Consider the following 17,985-nt stretch of genomic DNA (forward strand, 5'->3'; position numbering starts at 1 on the left):
TTTTATCCAAGCCCCCCACCCTAAAGATCATCCAATGCAGACACCATTTTTCCAAGCGAGGACTGCTAAACTGGTCTGCCTGCATCACTGCCTCTTCACCAGTTGTCCCCGACCCTGTCGGAGGCGCTTGTGGTTACTTCACTACAATTGCAGACTGGCAGGATATGACATGGTGAATGGGGCTTGATTACATGAGGTCCTGAGAGCCCACTTGGGACTTGAGGGCACTCAGCACCTCGCCCAAGCACCTTGCAGAATTAGGTCCATGGGAATTAATTAATGTCCACTGAAGTCAATGGAATGAGTCCCACTGACTTCAACAGGCATCGGATCAGAGCCCAAATTATAGTCTCTTGTATAGAAAATGTGGAGCTCCTCAACTTGGCCACAAGGCCAAACTCCAGCAGAGTAGCTAGGAAAATAAAATAAAGATCTGGAGTCAGTAGGTCCTGATTTACAGGTCAGTCTCAAGTCTGTTATCACTTTCCTAACTTTTAGTAAAAAGAACAGGAGTACTTGTGGCACCTTAGAGACTAACAAATTTATTAGAGCATAAGCTTTCGTGGGCTACAGCCCACTTCTTTGGATGCATAACTTTTAGTGTTCCCCCCTCTGGAGCTTCCAAGCTGTTGAAATGGCAACTGAGTAACCTTTCAGCTGTTATAATGACAATCTGAGAGGACCATCACATTCTCAGTTGGAATCTAGATAAAAACTAAACTGGCCCAGCAGCCGCCACGTAACCCCCTCTCTCTGCCCACACTTTAGTCCAAAAGTTCACAATTTAGTGGTAGAATCTCCGTCCATAGAGGTTTTTAAGGCCCGGCTTGACAAAGCCCTGGCTGGGATGATTTAATTGGGGTTGGTCCTGCTTTGAGCAGGGGGGTGGACTAGATGACCTCCTGAGGTGTCTTCCAACCCTAATCTTCTATGATTCTATGAAAAGTGTAAAAGTTAAACAGGTCTAGAAATAATGGTTCTTTCAGAAAGTTTTTCCCCCCAAAAAATCTTTGGCCATACTGTAATCATCAGAGGCAGTTGTTTGGCTAAGGCCCTCATCCAGCAAAACACTTCGGCACATGCTAACTTACAACTCACGAGTACTCCCGCTGACTCCAGTAGGACAACTCACATGCTTAAAGTTAAGCACATGCTTAAGTTGCTTTGCTGGATTTGGGACTACTTTTGTTTATTTTTTAACGTTTGCAGACTGCTTCTCCCGGGAAGACAAGATCACCATGCAGTTCCCAGCCTTGTTGATCAAGTCAGGATAGGAATCACAGGCTTTTGTCTCATGTTTCTACATTTTGCAACATTGAATAAAGGATGTGCCCCTTGCAGTTAGTGCTTCTTTCAGCATAGAAAGGCAAGCTGAAGCGAAGAGAGCAAAACATGTCCCTCCTCCAAAGAAGCCAGTGTGCACCATTAACTTGCGGCAGAATTTTCATAGAATCATAGAATATCAGGGTTGGAAGGGACCTCAGGAGGTCATCTAGTCCAACCCGCTGCTCAAAGCAGGACCAATCCCCAGATAGATTTTTACCCCAGATCCCTAAGTGGCCCCCTCAGGAATTGAACTCACAACCCCAGGTTTAGCAGGCCAATGCTCAAACCACTGAGCTATCCCTCCCTCACGTTACTCTGCAGAAGCCTACAAAAGCAATGTTATTGTCTGCTTCAGCAAGCGTAGGTCACTGAGAAATAAGGAACCACAAAAGGCAGTGAAAGGAAAGAAGACTAGGCAATAAATATATGATGTAATGTATATACATGACTGAGTAGCGTGCACCTTAATTCACATTCTGTGCTACAAGGCTCAGTTACTGGATCAGGTTGGGGAATTCGATCACATCTTTGATCTGACACCATGAGTTGATCAGATTCTCTGGTACAAATGGGTTTCCTTTTTCGTTCCCCTAAACAGGAAAAAATACATTTTTAAACACATACAGGAAAGTGATCCAATCTAGTCTCTCTCTTTCTGTTTTCAAAATAGCTTCTTAAAAAAATTCAAATTGTGCTCTGCAAATCTATTTGATCTAGGGGATCTACTATAGATGTGAAATCTGCATTATGAACTCAAAAAGGATCCAGCTTATTTAGATGGACTTTAGTACAACTGGTGAATGAGAGAGAGGTAGTGTATAAGAACATAAGAATGGCCATACTGGGTCAGACCAAATGTCCATCTAGCCCAGTATCCCGTCTTCTGACAGTGGCCAACGCCAGGTGTTTCAGAGGGAATGAAGAGAACAGATAATCAACTGATCCATCCCCTGTCACCCATCTAGGAGGTATACAGAGGTACAGAGACAGATGCTCCTGAATGCTAACCCCAGCTCTGACATTGACTCCTGTTGCAGCTCTGGGAATGAGAAGGAAACGCTCCGTGCCTCAGTTTCCCCATTGCAACACTTCCATACCTCATAAGGTTGTTGTGAGGCTCAGTGAATGAATGTATGTGAAGCGCTTTGAAGATGAGAAGCACCAGAAAAGTGCTAAACATTATCAGCTGGCATAAGGCAGCATAGATCATTCCACTACTACAGCTCATGGAAATGATCAAACTCATATGATATAAGAAGCTCAGAGAAAGCAAGTGAAAATGCATTTATTACCACCACCAAAATCCAGAAAATGCCGTGACTGATTTAAAATACTCCAAAGCACATACCTTGACAAAGTTTACTGCAGGCTTGCCACGGGCCATAGATGTTCCAGTAATACTGCTGAGGTTTGTCTTCAATTGGGATATTGAATGTGTATCGAACATCAGGATTATATAGATTACCCACTGATAGAATCTGGGGAAAACAAAGACACACACGGATAAACTAAGACCAGTCAATATCTGTGCTATTTTCACTCAAATATAACCCAGCGGAGGTACATTTGCGTGAAAGAAGTACACTTTACCTGAAGAATGATTTCTTGCTCAATGCGCTCCGTAGAATTAATCCTTTCTATTGTATTGTCTGAGCCACTGTATTCGATCACAGCATTCCCAACTTTGATTTCCCTTTTAAACATGCTGACGACAAAGTCTCCATTCAAGATGAAGGCTCCATGACTGTTTGATAAGGCTGCGCAAAAGAGGTAAAAACAAAACCCCACACTCACATAAGTAACTCACGTACGCTGAAGCAACGTAGATCGAGCACTTGATTTGAGGTCCCGTAGACACACACATTTTAAAACTATGGGGCCAGACCCTCCGCTGGTGTAAACTGGTGGAGCCGCATTGGCTTCAGTGATTTCCCTCCCTGATTTCCAGCAGCTGAGGAGCTTACCCATACAGTTTTGGAAACGCCATGCTTGACATCAGTGGAAGCGGAGGGAGACGCCACATATTACAGGATCAGGCCCCTAGGCTGGAGTCATTGCCCCACTGCGGAGCCCAGCAGCCAGGCAGCAGGGTCAGGCAAGTCAAGGCAGTACTACAATTTTGCTGCTTTTGAGACTTTTTTTGGGGTTAAAAATCCATATTTCGAGCCCTGCAAAATGAGTTGTTTTTGGAGGCGGGGAGGAGCTGCTGTAGTTTTCAAAGGAGGGGATGGGGAGCAATCAGCAGGACAGACCTTTTCTAGTCCCAGGCTGGGACTGAGAAGAGGAGCCTCCCTCTGTGAGAAGAGCCCTCGGTTGTCCTAACTCACATAGGGGCTGGGGGGAACAGCTATGGCTTCCTGACAGCCTCCTGCATTGAGAGGATTTCAGGCCTGGGGACACTCTATCCCACGATGGTGTCTCTGATTTTAAATCAAGATTGGATGTGTGGTTAGATGTTGATGGATGTTTGGCAGTGCATGCGTGTGTTCCTTCTGTGTGCCACCACCCCAGCCCTGCGCAGACAGCTGGCATGGCAGATCTCGATCGAATCGCCCAATGACCACAAGATCCGTTAAGGGATGAAGGCAATCTGCTTTGATCTGTTTGCTATCACTTAAAATCTATCTTTTGTAGTCAATACATTTTTTTTTTGCTTTGTCTAAACCAGTGTGCCTTTGAGTGAAGTGTCTGGGGGAAAATCTCAACTCTGTGAGCAAAGGCTGTTGCATATCTTTCCCACATCGAGGGTAAGGCGAACTTTATTAATGAGCTTACATTGTACAGATCTCTGTGCAGGGCAAGACAGCCAATTTTTGGGTTTATACTCCAGTGGGGGGTGCAAGCCTGGAGAGCTGGGAAATTGGCTGTCTGTCTGAGTGGCTTATGTATAAGGTGACCAGACAGCAAGTGTGAAAAATCGGGACGGGGACCAGGGGGGTAATAGGAGCCTATATCAGAAAAAGACCCCAAAATTGGGACTGTCCCTATAAAATCGGGACATCTGGTCACCCTACTTAGGTACAGCACTGAGGTAGCTCAGTTTGGGTGTGTGGCACCGCCTGCTGTCCTGCTGGGTGACAACAGGGCCTGGTGAGGCTGGCTGTGTCTCCAGCAAAGCAGTGTGAGAAAAGGGCCAGCCCAGCTGGGGGGTCAGAGGGGTGCAGCGGTCCCCCTGGGGGTGACAACCTGTCTGCACCCCTGGGGGTGACAACCCATCACATGCTTTTCTGAAAGGTCTGCGCTAGGAATTATTTGGGGCAGTTCTCTGGCCTGCGTTACACAGGAGGTCAGAGTCAATCACAATGGTCCCTGCTGGACTTGGAGCCTATGAATTATTTAAAGAATTATTGTAGATCCTCTGCCAGTCAAACCCATTGGGTCTCTCAAGGGAGAGGAGCTTGAGGACAGCGGCAGTGACAATACAACCGCTGTGCCTGCAGCCGAGGACTGGTCCTGCTTATTGTGGTGTACCACAGCTCCGCGCTGGGAGACCATGGGGACGTCTACACGGCGCGTAGAATAGAGACGCTGCACGGCCCCCTGGCATGGATGCAAACAGCTGTGTGGATGGTGAGACACTGCTTGAGCCAGTAGAGTAGAGACACTCCTGAACTCCTCAGGGATCTACCCTGCACGGGTCTCCACACGCCCAAGCTGTGCCTTCCCCATCTACACGGCTATTTGTAGCAGTATCCCGCTGCCTGCCCACTGCTGGAGCCTTTCCTAGCCACACGGAACTGCTGGAAACTTTCCCCACCACAGGGAAAGCCTCTGCCAGCAGGGAAAGGCTCCGGCAGCTCCCCGTGGCGGGGAAAAGCTCTGGTAGTGGGAAGCCGCAGCAAGCTACCAGAGCCTTTCCCCATTGCCAGAGCCCTTCACTGTCGCGTGTCGCTCCACACCACAGGTAGGAGGCTTTTCCCTGTGGCATGTAGCTTGTCATGCTGAGTACAGTCCCATCAGAGGCCCTAGGAACAGACACAGGGCAAGTAGCCCTTCCTGCTGTCATGGTTTAGAATGGGAGCACAGGCAGAGCCAGCGTGGGTATGCCTGGCTGCGCGGGAAATCACATCTTCCAGCTGCCGTGTAGGCAGACCCTACGCTGGCCCCAGGCCTTATTAGAAGAAAGGCAGACTGCCGGAGGGTGCTCCTAAAGACAGGGCACAGGCGGGGCGGCAAAGAGGTGCCAGCTTGGTCTTTAAATAGTACATGTAAACTGCACCTCAAATATTGCAACACACAAATTGCACAGATAAAGACAGGGGCCGGGCAAGGTTGTTCGCGGTAAAGGTTGTCAGGCTGTAGAACCTTTCCATCCTGCATCGGTAGGGTACGCGCCATGTAACGGAGCTGCCTGGATTTCACCTTCCAATGGAGTTCAGCCAGCATCATCGTTTTTTTGTTTTATTCCAGATCTTGAGGCATGCAAAAGCACGGACGGCTTAAAGCCTAACTGCTTTCTAAAAGGACCGGTTTCCTGCACACAGCCGTCTGCTGCACAACTTCACACTAATGCGATTATGTAGCTAATTTCCGAAGTTAGTTTCCCCACCATTTCACCCATCACAGCTACATTACTACAAAGGCTCTCTACTGTAAAACCTAAAGCTACCATCAAAACATGGAAGGAGGGGTTGAAACATAACTAGGAGAGAGAACAAAGCAAAAGGTTGCTCGGCAGCCAACACGTACATGGCCAAAGGAAAACCTCAAAATGCAGGGTTCAGCCGCAACCAAATTCCTCCTCCTGTGACTTAACACTATTAAGCAGCAGTAAAACACATTAAAGGAATCCATTCCATTTAGTGCACCTTCCTACAACAATAGGGGAGACCGTTTAGACATCCCAGACTTGATGACAACATCAAATTCCTCCTAGATTGTTATGTAACTACTACCAGGTTCACAATATCCAGGGCCTAAGATTTCACACTCAGTGAACTGCGAAATGAGTGTACACATGCACACTTTTCACTTGCCTAACAGGCCTAATAGGAAGAGCTGCTTTCCCAGCAATATTCAGTTAAAGAAATCACAACTGGCCTAGACCCTATACTCTACGCCGCAACATTAAAGAAGATTTGACTTCATGCTTCTCAAGAAGATTAAAGGCCTTCAGAAAGAACTGAGAGGTTATTCTGGGCGCAGGGGCCTGGCCGGGGTAGACTGTTCTGAATACACAGCAGGGAACTATATACATGGAAGATTATTTTTCTAGGAAAGAGAAGAATAGGGAGGACTCTGGAGAAAGACAGAAAGTGTTTGGAAAGTTTTACGGTTCTCTTGGTAACAAAGCTTGCATATCCATCCAGTTTTGCTTAATTAGACACTTGTAAACATACATTCATAAATGACGTAGCCACAAATTAATGGCAATATGTATATAAGGGCAAAATACCTTGAATGGCCCCAATCCTGGAATCAAATCCATATAGCTGGACCCTTCGGGCACAGGCGTCCACTTGCATGGATCAACTGTCAGGAGCAGGGCTCAGATGAATCACCTGATTTTGTATTTCCTTTCCCTGAACTGTATTCTCATTGGCAAGATTCTCTAATGACTGCAAAGGAAATATTTTCTACATCTTAAACCATGCAGAAGACCATCAGGCCATTGATTTTCTTTAGCATATCAGGCTAGCTTGAGCCCTCCGGGGCCTCCTGGACAGGAAGCGTGACTCAGAACGTCACCACCTCTCCCTGAGTCTCCTCTTGCCTTTAGCTCACTTCCCACTTCAGGCCTGGCCAGCTCTGCTTGGCATGGCTCCGCCCACTCACTTCTAGAGAAAGGGTGGCTCCGCCCACTCACTTATGGGGCACAGAGCCTCTACAGTCTCTCCCCACTCCTGGAGTTGTGCCATGCTGGGGGTGTTCCTTACACCCCACTCTTCCCTTGAGCATCTGGGTTAGGATAAGGGACAATCTCCCCCATAGTAAATCGAGGCCTAAGGCCTGGTCTACACTACCCCCCCACTTCGGACTAAGGTACGCAAATTCAGCTACGTTAATAACGTAGCTGAATTCGAAGTACCTTAGTCCGAACTTACCGCGGGTCCAGACGCGGCAGGAAGGCTCCCCCATCGATGCCACGTACTCCGCTCGCCGAGCTGGAGTACCGGCGTCGACGGCGAGCACTTCCGGGATCGATCCGGGGCACTTCCGGGATCGATCCGGGATCGATTTATCGCGTCTTAACCAGACGCGATAAATCGATCCCAGAACATCGATTGCCTGCCGCCGGACCCTACCGTAAGTGTAGACGTACCCTAAGTAATGATACTACAAAAAAACAACAACAACCCATGGGTGAAGTTAACTCCTATACACAAGGCCCATCCATCATCCTACTTTGAGGGCTTAAGTGGAACGTAAGCGCTGCAGGGGTTACATGCCAGCCCTCTGCATGGGGATGAATTTCACCCCAAGTGAAGACAACATTTAAAATAACTAATCATTAAAGCCAACACACACACACATATACGTATTCAGTTATTTTTAAAAATCTATTAAAATAAAAAACAACCTAACAACAACACCAGCCTGTTTTGACAAGCTGATTCTTCCGCCTTTCGAAAACAAGATGACGCCTATTGTCCAAACAGGGATCTAGATACAAGCGAATGATCCACGGTGCTGCTGACCAACCCAAACAAAGGATGTGTGCAAAGGAAGAGAAACAGAGTCACAGTACGAGCACTCTGCAAATCAGGGGCAAAACTTCCTGGACTTCAATGTGGCCAGGATTTCACCCCTCTCAGGATGAAATTCACGGCTGTGCAAAGGGCCAGCATGAACCCTACTGGGGGGAGACAACAGGACTGAAGTCGAAGACAGGCCTTACTGGGCATCTGCCCAGGTATCAAATTCACCCAGAGGTGAATTTCTGTAGCGGTGGATTCTGCCATCCTTGCTGTCCTCACCAAGCCGTACTATTTCAGGAGCAAGTTACTGCTCAGCGTGAACTAGGGGGTCAGAATGTTGCTGTCGCGTGTGCGCAATAGCTAAAGGTTGAGTTACCATTATAACATATCGGTTTAAATAAAAGCAAGATGCTTGGGACCTGATTCTTGTTTACACTGCTCTGGCAGAGGTAAAGGGGAAGTTGTATAAATGAGGATCAGGCCTGTTATCTCCCAGTGGAATAGTAAATAATATATATTTTGGTTACATTACCTAAAAATATGTATAGAATTTCCCTTAAAATCTTGTAAATGTCTCTGTCTTTATACTCCAGCAAATGTAGCTTATGAAGGGATCAGTGTACCTGTGCTGGGACTCCGGAAATCAGAGCTCAATTCCCAGCTGTGTCACAGACTTCCTGAGTGACCTTGGGCGAATTACTTAATCTCCCTTACTTCCTACCTGTGGAATGGGAATACTACTATTTCCTGATCTCACAGGGGCATTGTAAAGATAAAATAATTAAAATTTGTTAGCCTCTCATGTACTACAGCAATGAAGACCTTATATAGATAGATGAAGCAAAATTAAAGCTAGTCCATCTGGAAGATATACTGTACATATTCTTGACAGTGAAATCTAAATATTCCTTACCTGAGAAAGGGCCGTATAAATAGCATGTGTCTCTACATTCTAATGGGCATTAAACTTACCAAGGTAGTTATCATCTTCTGGTTTCCCTGAGTAACTGTGCTGCCGCACATCAATATTTGTAGCACCAGCGGGTATGCGTACCACGGTGTTATAGCCTAAAAGATTGAGCAGAAGGTCAAGACTATTCCTCAGCCATTCCATTTATTTTTTTATGGGAGGAGGGAAAAATCTTTAAACATTTTAAATAATCAGGCATTACACAAACCAAATTTTTCCTGTCAGGGTAGCATAAATAGCTACAGAACAGAATATACCACAGCTAGAGGGATTTTGCAGCTTACATGAGCGTTTTCGTAGACTGTAGGTAGTTAATGCTTTTATAGGCTTGCATTTTTCTCTATAAAGTTTTCTGGTGACAGAGTCTTACCATAATGCACTGTATTAAATGTGCCTGCAACAGTTTTGCATGAAGAATTATCACCACCACAAACACCACATTTGTCTCTTCTTGCCTTGGAATTTAGCACATGATCACAGCCAGCTTGCTTTAAGAGAAAAAGTTAAAAACTAGATTGAACAAATATTAAATAAGACAGAACTTACAAATCTCCTAATTAAATCATACTAATCATCTGTGTACAAAGACCACCGCCAAACTATTTCCCCCCCCCTTTTTCCACATGTTTAGTTAATTTACAGTGTAACCATCTTACACTGAAGCTGTTTTTAAGCAGAGGGTCTCCAAAAAGCAAGGACTCGTTATAATCAAACGCGGAATTTGCATACTGCAACATTACGACAATTTGGAATTTCTTTCCATAGCAGTCAGTTTATTATATCCTACTTCACTATTATTAACAGTGGGTAGCAGTGGATGCTGGTGCCCCTCACTCCCAAACAAGGCTTAACATCAAGGGATTTGTGTACTTGTGCCTGCGACTGTGCCACTGGTAGAAGAAGAAAAAGATGGCAATGTTATCCAGTTTAGAGATTGCCATGTGTACAAGGGAACCTCAGTTTGGGGAGTCACTCTGGAATAGGTTGTTCTCAGATGGAGGAGAATAGCATTAAAATAATTGTGAAGAGGGGAAATAAATTCCGGCATGGTCAGACTTTCAAACGAGCCCAGGGCTAGATTTTTCATGTCCTCCCCACTCAAAATTGGGCTGAGATTTCAAGAGTGCTCAGCACCCAGAAACTGCAACACTTATGGACAGATTTTCAAAGAGCTCAGTGTTGAGCTCTTTTGAAAATCTGGTCACTTATTAAGGTGCCAAAGTAGTTGCTGAGGTCTCTGGAATTTTCAGAGGGCTCAAGGCACAGAACTAGAGCTGGGTTTTCCAATCACAAGACACATGACCACGAGAGCAGGGCTTCTTTGATTTGCCTTGGGAAGAATCCACACTAGTATCCGTGAAGCCCAGAATGTGGAAGTGGGATCGAGAACTGATCTTTTCAATAAAAACAAGAAAACAACCTAGTTAAACAGCAGAAGGAAATATTTACCCGACAAAGTCCTTGCACACAGATGTCATTTGTGTCTGGGCCACAAGGGGTGCCATCAACAACTCGGTCCCTGAGCTGATAGTAGGCTGTGTTTCCTGCTACCCTACAGAACAACTTGCACCGATCTTTCATTAAAACTGGAAAAGCAGAAGGTCACGTTATTTTAATTCTATTCCCTTATGCAGCCATTGCAAAGAGGCGGACGTTCATTTCCTGACATACTCACTTCCACTGTATTTAGGAACCCAACGCACATTAGGAGGTAGACCGTTAATGTTAAAATGCTTCCCATCAAAGTCAGCGCACTGCTCATCTCGGAAGTCTTTCTTTAGTTTAGAGCATGGTTCAGTGTTGCAGGATTTAAATTTCATTCGACGACCCACGCAATATTTCCCACCATTCTTGGGCCTGGAGAAAAAAAAAATCACTTTAGTTCTAAGATGCAATGATCAACCACAAGCCTAAGAGGCAACGTATCAACTGAGCCTCTATTTGAGTTCAACCTCCCTCCCTCTAATATATCAACTTTTGGTACTTTTCATCCTCCGAGCCTCTCAACCTTGCTCTCCCATCTCATGAAAGATGCTCTTCCAAATGAGACTGGAGGCTATGAAACCCAACAAGGTCCTTCCTGCAGCAACCAGGAAAGTGGTTAGAGTGGTACCCATTTTCCTTTCCCAGGGACAGGGTATGCTGCCTGGATTGCACGTGAGCACGTATGTTACTCTTCCTGGGTTTGAACCCCAGGCCTGGTAACAGGTGGCGGTGTTCTTATTATGATGTGGAGCGCTTGTATTTAACGGTTACGTTGTTCTTTTATTCAGAGATTCCATAACACAGCAACCACAGCCTGCAGCCATCCGCAAGCTTTCCCCAGCCTTCCGAAAGGGAAGATGACTTTGGTCTCTGCTGCCACCTCCACCTTATTACACAACGACAGCTGTTCTGCACGCACAGGGGTAGGGGCGGAAGCTTAAACTTCTTTGGATCACTCCGATACTTGCGCATGATGGGCCTGATTCAAAGCCCACTGATGCAAATGGGAGTTTTTCCACTGACTTCAGTGAGCCTTGGATGAAGTGCTATGCTACCAGCCACCGGTCCCACAATCACATTCCTCTAACTAGTTCAAGACATTTATTATTTACAACACTTCTTCTGTTACTGATGATGAAGAGCCTATATTTTGTTCTTGCATTTCTTTAAGAAAGATCTCAAATACAGCTAAATACTGCAGGCAGTAAGTGGAAGGGGTTAAGAAATAAGAACAAAGACAAGGGAAAATAAAGATGTGGGCGGGGGAAGGAGGAGTGAGGTAGAGTGAGCTGCACCCTACAGCTCCTCACAACAAAGCCCTGATAATTTGCCACTTCTCAGCAGGCTAGTGGGATACCCGAAAGGCAGATAGATCCGGATACACAATAGGGCACAGCTCAAAGTGGGCTGAATGCAGGCCTGACTATGGAGCTGCAAAGGGGAACCCTCAAACAAGTTCAGAACTACTTTGGACTGAAAATCTAGTGAAACAATGCTCTCTGGTGAGATTTCCATTCACCTACTTCTGGTTACAAATGAAACCTGGGAATGGCGGAGGCACAAAAACCTCCATAGGCGAGGGAGTCAGGGTGAGATGCTTAACAATCCTCAAAGACCCAAAAAAACCAACCAAGCGAAGTCCAGGGTCAGTTTGTTTCTATACAGCAGTTGGGAGGGTGCTTGGCAGAAGACTTCATGGGTGGCAGCTCAGGGGGTCAGGAGAGATTGTACTTGGGCAGCTAGCCCAAGCCACCACCCATGCAGTCACGGCCATACTGCTATTTTTAGCACGCTACCGCAAGCAGACTAGCTAATGAATCAGTGTGTGTATATATCTTTAAGGGAATCACCTCATTAACATGGCAGACTCCACCCTCTTCTGAGGAGCACAGATTATGCTGGGGAGAGTGGGCAGAGAGAACGAGATTCCCAGGAGGAATGAATTCCCCCTCGGCTGCAGTCATTTTAAATTTTATGTTCTGAGAATCTACAAATAAAAATGGGACGATCCCTAGAGAGACATACAGGGACCTCATCACCATACGAACTTGAACCATTGGTGGCCCAGAGCACCTTGCTGTGACAACTATTGTTTGAATTACTGGAGAGCCTAGGAGCCCTAGTTGATTCTGATAGCGAGAAACTAAAACACCAACCACAACATTTACCTTACACCTTATAGAACATGCAATCGTTCAGTTTAAAAAAACCCAAAACTTTTACAACTGCTACCCTTCATTGTTGGCAGGATAACGGCCGGCACAACTGTACAGTGCCCTCTAGAAGTTGGCCCCCAGGGCAATCATCCTGCTAGCCCACTCCTAGAACTGGCCCTGATCACCTGCTTGTTAAATTTTCAAACAAGCACCTTCAGGTTTTCTTTTATGCTGCCCCCTTGCAGTGTTCTTCCTCAAATCCCTCTTAAAACTCTGTGATGCCTATAGAAAACTTGACAATGGATAGGCCATAAGAACAGCCATACTGGGTCAGATCAAAGGTCCATCTAGCCCCAGTATCCTGTCTTCTGACAGTGGCCAATGCCAGGTGCTTCAGACGGAATGAACAGAACAGGTAATCATCAAGTGATCCATCCCCTGTCGCCCATTCCTAGCCTCTGGCAAACAGAGGCTAGGGACACCATCCCTGCCCATCCTGGCTAATAGCCATTGGTAGACCTATCCTCCAGGAACTTATCTAGTTCTTTTTTGAACCCTGTTATAGTCTTGGCCTTCACAACATTCTCTGGCAAAGAGTTCCACAGGTTGACTGTGCGTTGTGTGAAGAAATAATTCCATTCATTTGTTTTAAACCTGCTGCCTATTAACTTCATTTAGTGACCCCTGGTTCTTGTGTTATGAGAAGGAGTAAATAACACTTCCTTATTTACTTTCTCCATACCAGTGATTTTATAGATCTCTATCATATCCTCCCCCCACCACGCCTGTCATCTCTTTTCCAAGCTGAAAAGTCCCTTAATTAATCTCTCTTCATACAGAAGCTGTTCCATACCCCTAATCATTTTTGTTGCCCTTTTCTATACCTTTTCCAACTCCAATGTATCTTTTTTGAGAAAGGGCGACCAGATCTGCATGCAGCATTCAAGATGTGGGCATACCAGGGACTTGTATAAAGGCAATATAATATTTTCTGCCCTATTATCTATCCCTTTTTTAATGATTCCCAACATTCTGTTGGCTTTTTTGACTGCCGCTGCACATTGAGTGGATGTTTTCAGAGAACTCTCCACAATGACTCAAGATCTCTTCATTGATAACAGCTAATATAGACCGCATCATTTTACATGTATAGTTGGGATTATGCTTTCCAATGTGCACTACTTTGCATTTATTAACATTGAATTTCATCTGCCATTTTGTTGCCCAGTCACCCAGTTTCGTAAGTTCCCTTTGTAACTCTTCACAGTCTGCTTTGGACTTAACTATCTTGAGTAGTTCTATCATTTGCAAATTTTGCCACCTCACTGTTTACCCCTTTTTCTAGACCATTTATTAATATGTTGAACAGCACTGGTCCCAGTACAGACCCCGGGGGACACCACTACAGTAACTCCTCACTTAAAGTCCTCCCGGTTAACGTTGTTTCATTGTTACGTTGCTGATCAATTAGGGAACATGCTCGTTTAAAGATGTGCAATGCTCCCTTCTAAGTCGTTTGGCAGCTGCCTGTTTTGTCCCCTGCTTGCAGGAAGAGCAGCCCGTTGCATCTAGCTGGTGGGGGCTTGGAACCAGGGTGGACCGGCAGCCCCGTATCAGCTCCCCCATCAGCTCCCCGCTCCCCTAAGTTCCCTGTGCAGCAGCTGTCTGCAGTTCAGCTGTGTCCCTCCCCCCACTGCCATGTGCTGCTGCTGCCCTCTGCCTTGGAGCTGCTCCCAGAGACTCCTGCTTGCTGTACGGGGGGAGGGGAGGGAAGAGGAGAGCTAATGTCAGGGTGTCTCTCCGTCCCCCCGCACCCCGCTTACCCCATCTTCCATAGAGCAAGGGACACACACGACAGAGGGAGCTTCCAGTCTCAGCTTGCTGATCTAATTAACAAGGCAGTGTACTTCTGACCCCACTCTTCATACTTAAAGGGGAAATGCGCATCTCTCTCTCTCTCTCACACACACACACACAGGGTGTGTGTCTCTGTCTGCCCTCCCTCCTTTCCTGCTGCCTAGTAGAGTGTGAGAGTTAACCCTTGACGGCTCAGCCCAGGTATGGCTCTATGTTTTTTGCTGCCCCAAGCAAAAAAAAAAAAAAAAAAAACTCCGAGAGCGCAACTGCCGAAGCAAAAATGTGCTGCTGCAAGCACTTGCTTGGTTTGCTGGTGCCTGGAGCTGGCCCTGGCTCAGCCAATTGTTAGTTCATCATTTAGCAGTAAGGCACTCCCTGGGAAATATCCCACTCTCTTATTCCACCACCTCAACCAAGCTTCACAATCATCATCACTGTGTACCAGTATTAAATTGTTTGTTTAAAACTCTGTGTGTGTGTGTATAAAATATAGTCTTTTGTGTGATGAAAAAAAATTCCCTGGAACCTAACCCCCTCATTTACATTAATTCTTATGGGGAAATTGGATTCGCTTAATGTCGTTTTGCTTAAAGTCGCATTTTTCAGGAACAGAACTACAACGTTAAGTGAGGAGTTCCTGTATTTACCTCTCTCCATTCTGAAAACTGACCATTTATTCCTACCCTTTGTTTCCTATCTTTTAGCCAGTTACCGATCCAGTTTTAACCAATTACAATCTTTTAACCAGAACAATGCTGACCAGTATTTCTTGTCATCTCCCCGTCTGTCCGTTCTACCCACTTGTTGTCACTTGTCTTACATTTAAAACTGGAAGCTCTTTGGGGCAGGGACCTTCTTGCTCTGTGTTTGCACAGCACCTAGCAACATGGGGTCTTGGTGCATGCGTGGGAATCCTAGGCACCAGGATGATACAAATAAACAACAAAGTAACGTGACACTGGAAAGAGCCCATTGGCAGATTATGCTTATGTGGGGCCCTGGGCCAGAGCAAGTGGGGGCCCCTCCCCACTCCTTCTGCCTGCAGTCCCCCCTCTGCCTCCTCCCACACTCCTATCGGGGAGCAAGGTCGGGGCTTGGGGGCTTCCCCTGCTCCCTGGCAGTAGTGCTGGGTGGGTGGAGCTGGACAAGCCCCTGTGCCCAGATCCCGCTCCTGGCCAGGAGTGCCACGGGTAGAGCAGGTCAGCTGCAGGGGTGCCCATTTTTCAGGGCCCCCGGGCACGGGCCCTGTTGGTCCAGTGGCTAATCCACCTGCAGTTTGTTCTAGCCACCGTCTACAGCTGCAATTTAAAATTAAAGCTCCAAAAAGTGAAAAATTAGATTTAAGAGTAGAACTGCCAGATCACACATTCCAGTGTGGGTTTATTTGGTTGATAACACAATCAAATGTAACTGCAGCTCTCCTTTATTTCCTGGTGTTACTGAAGGAATGATACGACACTTTAAATTAAATCTGGGAGGAGCCAGTTTAGGTGACTCATGAAAAATAGTATCCATAAGCCAAAAGTGATGCAGAACAGTACAGGCGCACACAGGGGCCGAGTGAACTTTCCTCATAACTTTTGGGCATGGAAAATATCAACCACCAGTCTCCATTAACTCAACTCTTTGCATTTAATACACTCTTTTTAGGCCAGCCCATAAGAGGGCAAGAACATTCCACGTAGATAAATGGTGGATGGGGCTGAAATGTTCTATCCTGCAGAGGGCAGTGTGACACAATCTCAGGGGAAGATTTGTAAAACTAGAAATGGGAGATTGACTGTAAACTGGAGGTTGGTGCCTAACTTCCATTTATGCCTCAAAAAAACCCTCCCCCTAAAACGACAGTAGCATCTGCTTCCCATTCAGTATGCCTATGAACAAAACAAATTGCAAGGGAAACTTTCCAAATTCAAATACATTCTGAGATTTCCCTAATGAGCCACAATACAAGAAAGTGAAACAAAAATAAATTGTGCAAATGTCAGAAGATCTTCAATGACTAGCATGACAACACACAGCCTACCACCAAAAATACATCTTCCCGCATTTATAGCAATAATATTTAGCTCGCATATAGTGTTTTCCTTCTGCAGATCTCAAAATACTACATCAGTGGAGGCAGCCCCAGTAATATCTATTATACAGAGAGGGAAACTGAGGCACAGAGAGGCAAATGCCCTTTCTTAGCAGGTCACTGGCAGAGCAGAAATGGAAACCAGGTCGCCTGCCTCCAAATCCAATGCCTCCCAGTCAACACTGCCTCGCTACTACTTACTACTCACTTTCACGTTCCCTTTTAAGATGAGTCAATAACAGGGCATTATTATTATTTATTTGTATTACTGGAGTGCCTAGGAGTCCAAGGCATGGACCAGGACTCTACTGTGCTTGGTGCTGTACATACACAGAAGAACAAAGACAATGCCTGCCCCAATCTAAGGATTAGACAAGAGACAAACACACACATGGCTATAGACAGGCTGACAGGAAGTATAAGGGAACAATGAGACAATATTGATCAGCATATCACACATATCAGATACTCCATTCCCTACCCTGGGTCACTGAAGAAGAGATTATGGGTAGTTCTACCCATCTCTACATACCATTGTTAACACATGTATGGTGTATTTTTAGATAGATTGGGCAAGCAGGCATTTCATCTCAACCAACGACCACAAAAGAAATACAATGCATAGGTAGCTAAAAAGGCACCACTTTGCCTGTCAGTGATTTCCTCTCCTCAGTGAAATGAAGGAGGTTGTAATGTAGATCGCTTAATTCTTCTCTAGACAGAGAGGACTAGATTCTGGCTTTCGGCACAATTCTCTGCAAAGGGTGATGCATAAGTTCTACCCACTCCAAGAGCAGTCTTATGACTTTGCGGCCTTGGCTACTTGGCCATTTATTTAAGCCAGTGAAAAACACACTGCAGACGCTCTTAGTTCAGGTTAAAGTTGGCTTATTTTGGTTTGGCTTAACCCTGTTCTTAATCACCTGAAGCTCAAACCAATAGAACCGTAATTTACATCAATGTAATATAGTGCTCACCCAGCTTTTTGCACTGGGATAAGCAAATTGATTTAAAAATCAACCCTTTAGCTAAAGCAGTACACTTACACAAGCCTGGAAACACATTTCTGAGGAACTATCTTCTCTGCAAGGGCGGCTCTAGCTTTTTTGCCGCCCCAAGCATGGCAGGCAGGCTGCCTTCGGCGGCTTGCCTGCGGGAGATCCGCCAGTCCCGTGGCTTCGGTGTACCCGCCGCTGAAATGTCACCGAATCTGCGGGACCGGCGGACCTCCCGCAGGCATGCTGCCTGACTGCCCCCCACGGCTTGCCGTCCCAGGCACGCGCTTGGAGCACTGGTGCCTGGAGCCGCCGCTGCTTCTCTGCCCTGTTTCCAAGGAGTTGTAATCTACTGCTGGCTACGAGCATCAGTGACATTTTCTCATTTCCCACTCCCACACTGGCTCATCTAATTATGGGTCCAACCGTTCTTTATCCCTGCTCCGGGTAGGAAGTGAGCAGATGAGCAGTCGCGCGTACT

The 17,985-nt window shown here is 46.1% G+C and overlaps 1 protein-coding gene across 2 annotated transcripts in view; it reads right to left on the reverse strand.

The window, feature by feature from the left end:
* Positions 1-17,985, reverse strand: part of ADAMTS9 (ADAM metallopeptidase with thrombospondin type 1 motif 9) — a 133,525-nt gene that overhangs the window by 68,313 nt on the left and 47,227 nt on the right. For both annotated transcript variants that reach the window (XM_024192709.2, XM_024192708.2), the window contains exons 13-19: positions 10,610-10,791; positions 10,384-10,520; positions 9,305-9,422; positions 8,937-9,032; positions 2,917-3,083; positions 2,675-2,804; positions 1,790-1,916 (exon numbers count right to left, since the gene is read on the reverse strand). In XM_024192709.2, the coding sequence (XP_024048477.1) occupies positions 1,790-1,916; positions 2,675-2,804; positions 2,917-3,083; positions 8,937-9,032; positions 9,305-9,422; positions 10,384-10,520; positions 10,610-10,791 (957 nt within the window). The remainder of the gene's footprint in view (positions 1-1,789; positions 1,917-2,674; positions 2,805-2,916; positions 3,084-8,936; positions 9,033-9,304; positions 9,423-10,383; positions 10,521-10,609; positions 10,792-17,985) is intronic.

The sequence above is a fragment of the Terrapene carolina genome, unplaced genomic scaffold, assembly GCF_002925995.2.
Source record: "Terrapene carolina triunguis isolate 2854851 unplaced genomic scaffold, T_m_triunguis-2.0 Scaffold89, whole genome shotgun sequence".
NCBI classification, from domain to species: domain Eukaryota; kingdom Metazoa; phylum Chordata; order Testudines; family Emydidae; genus Terrapene; species Terrapene triunguis.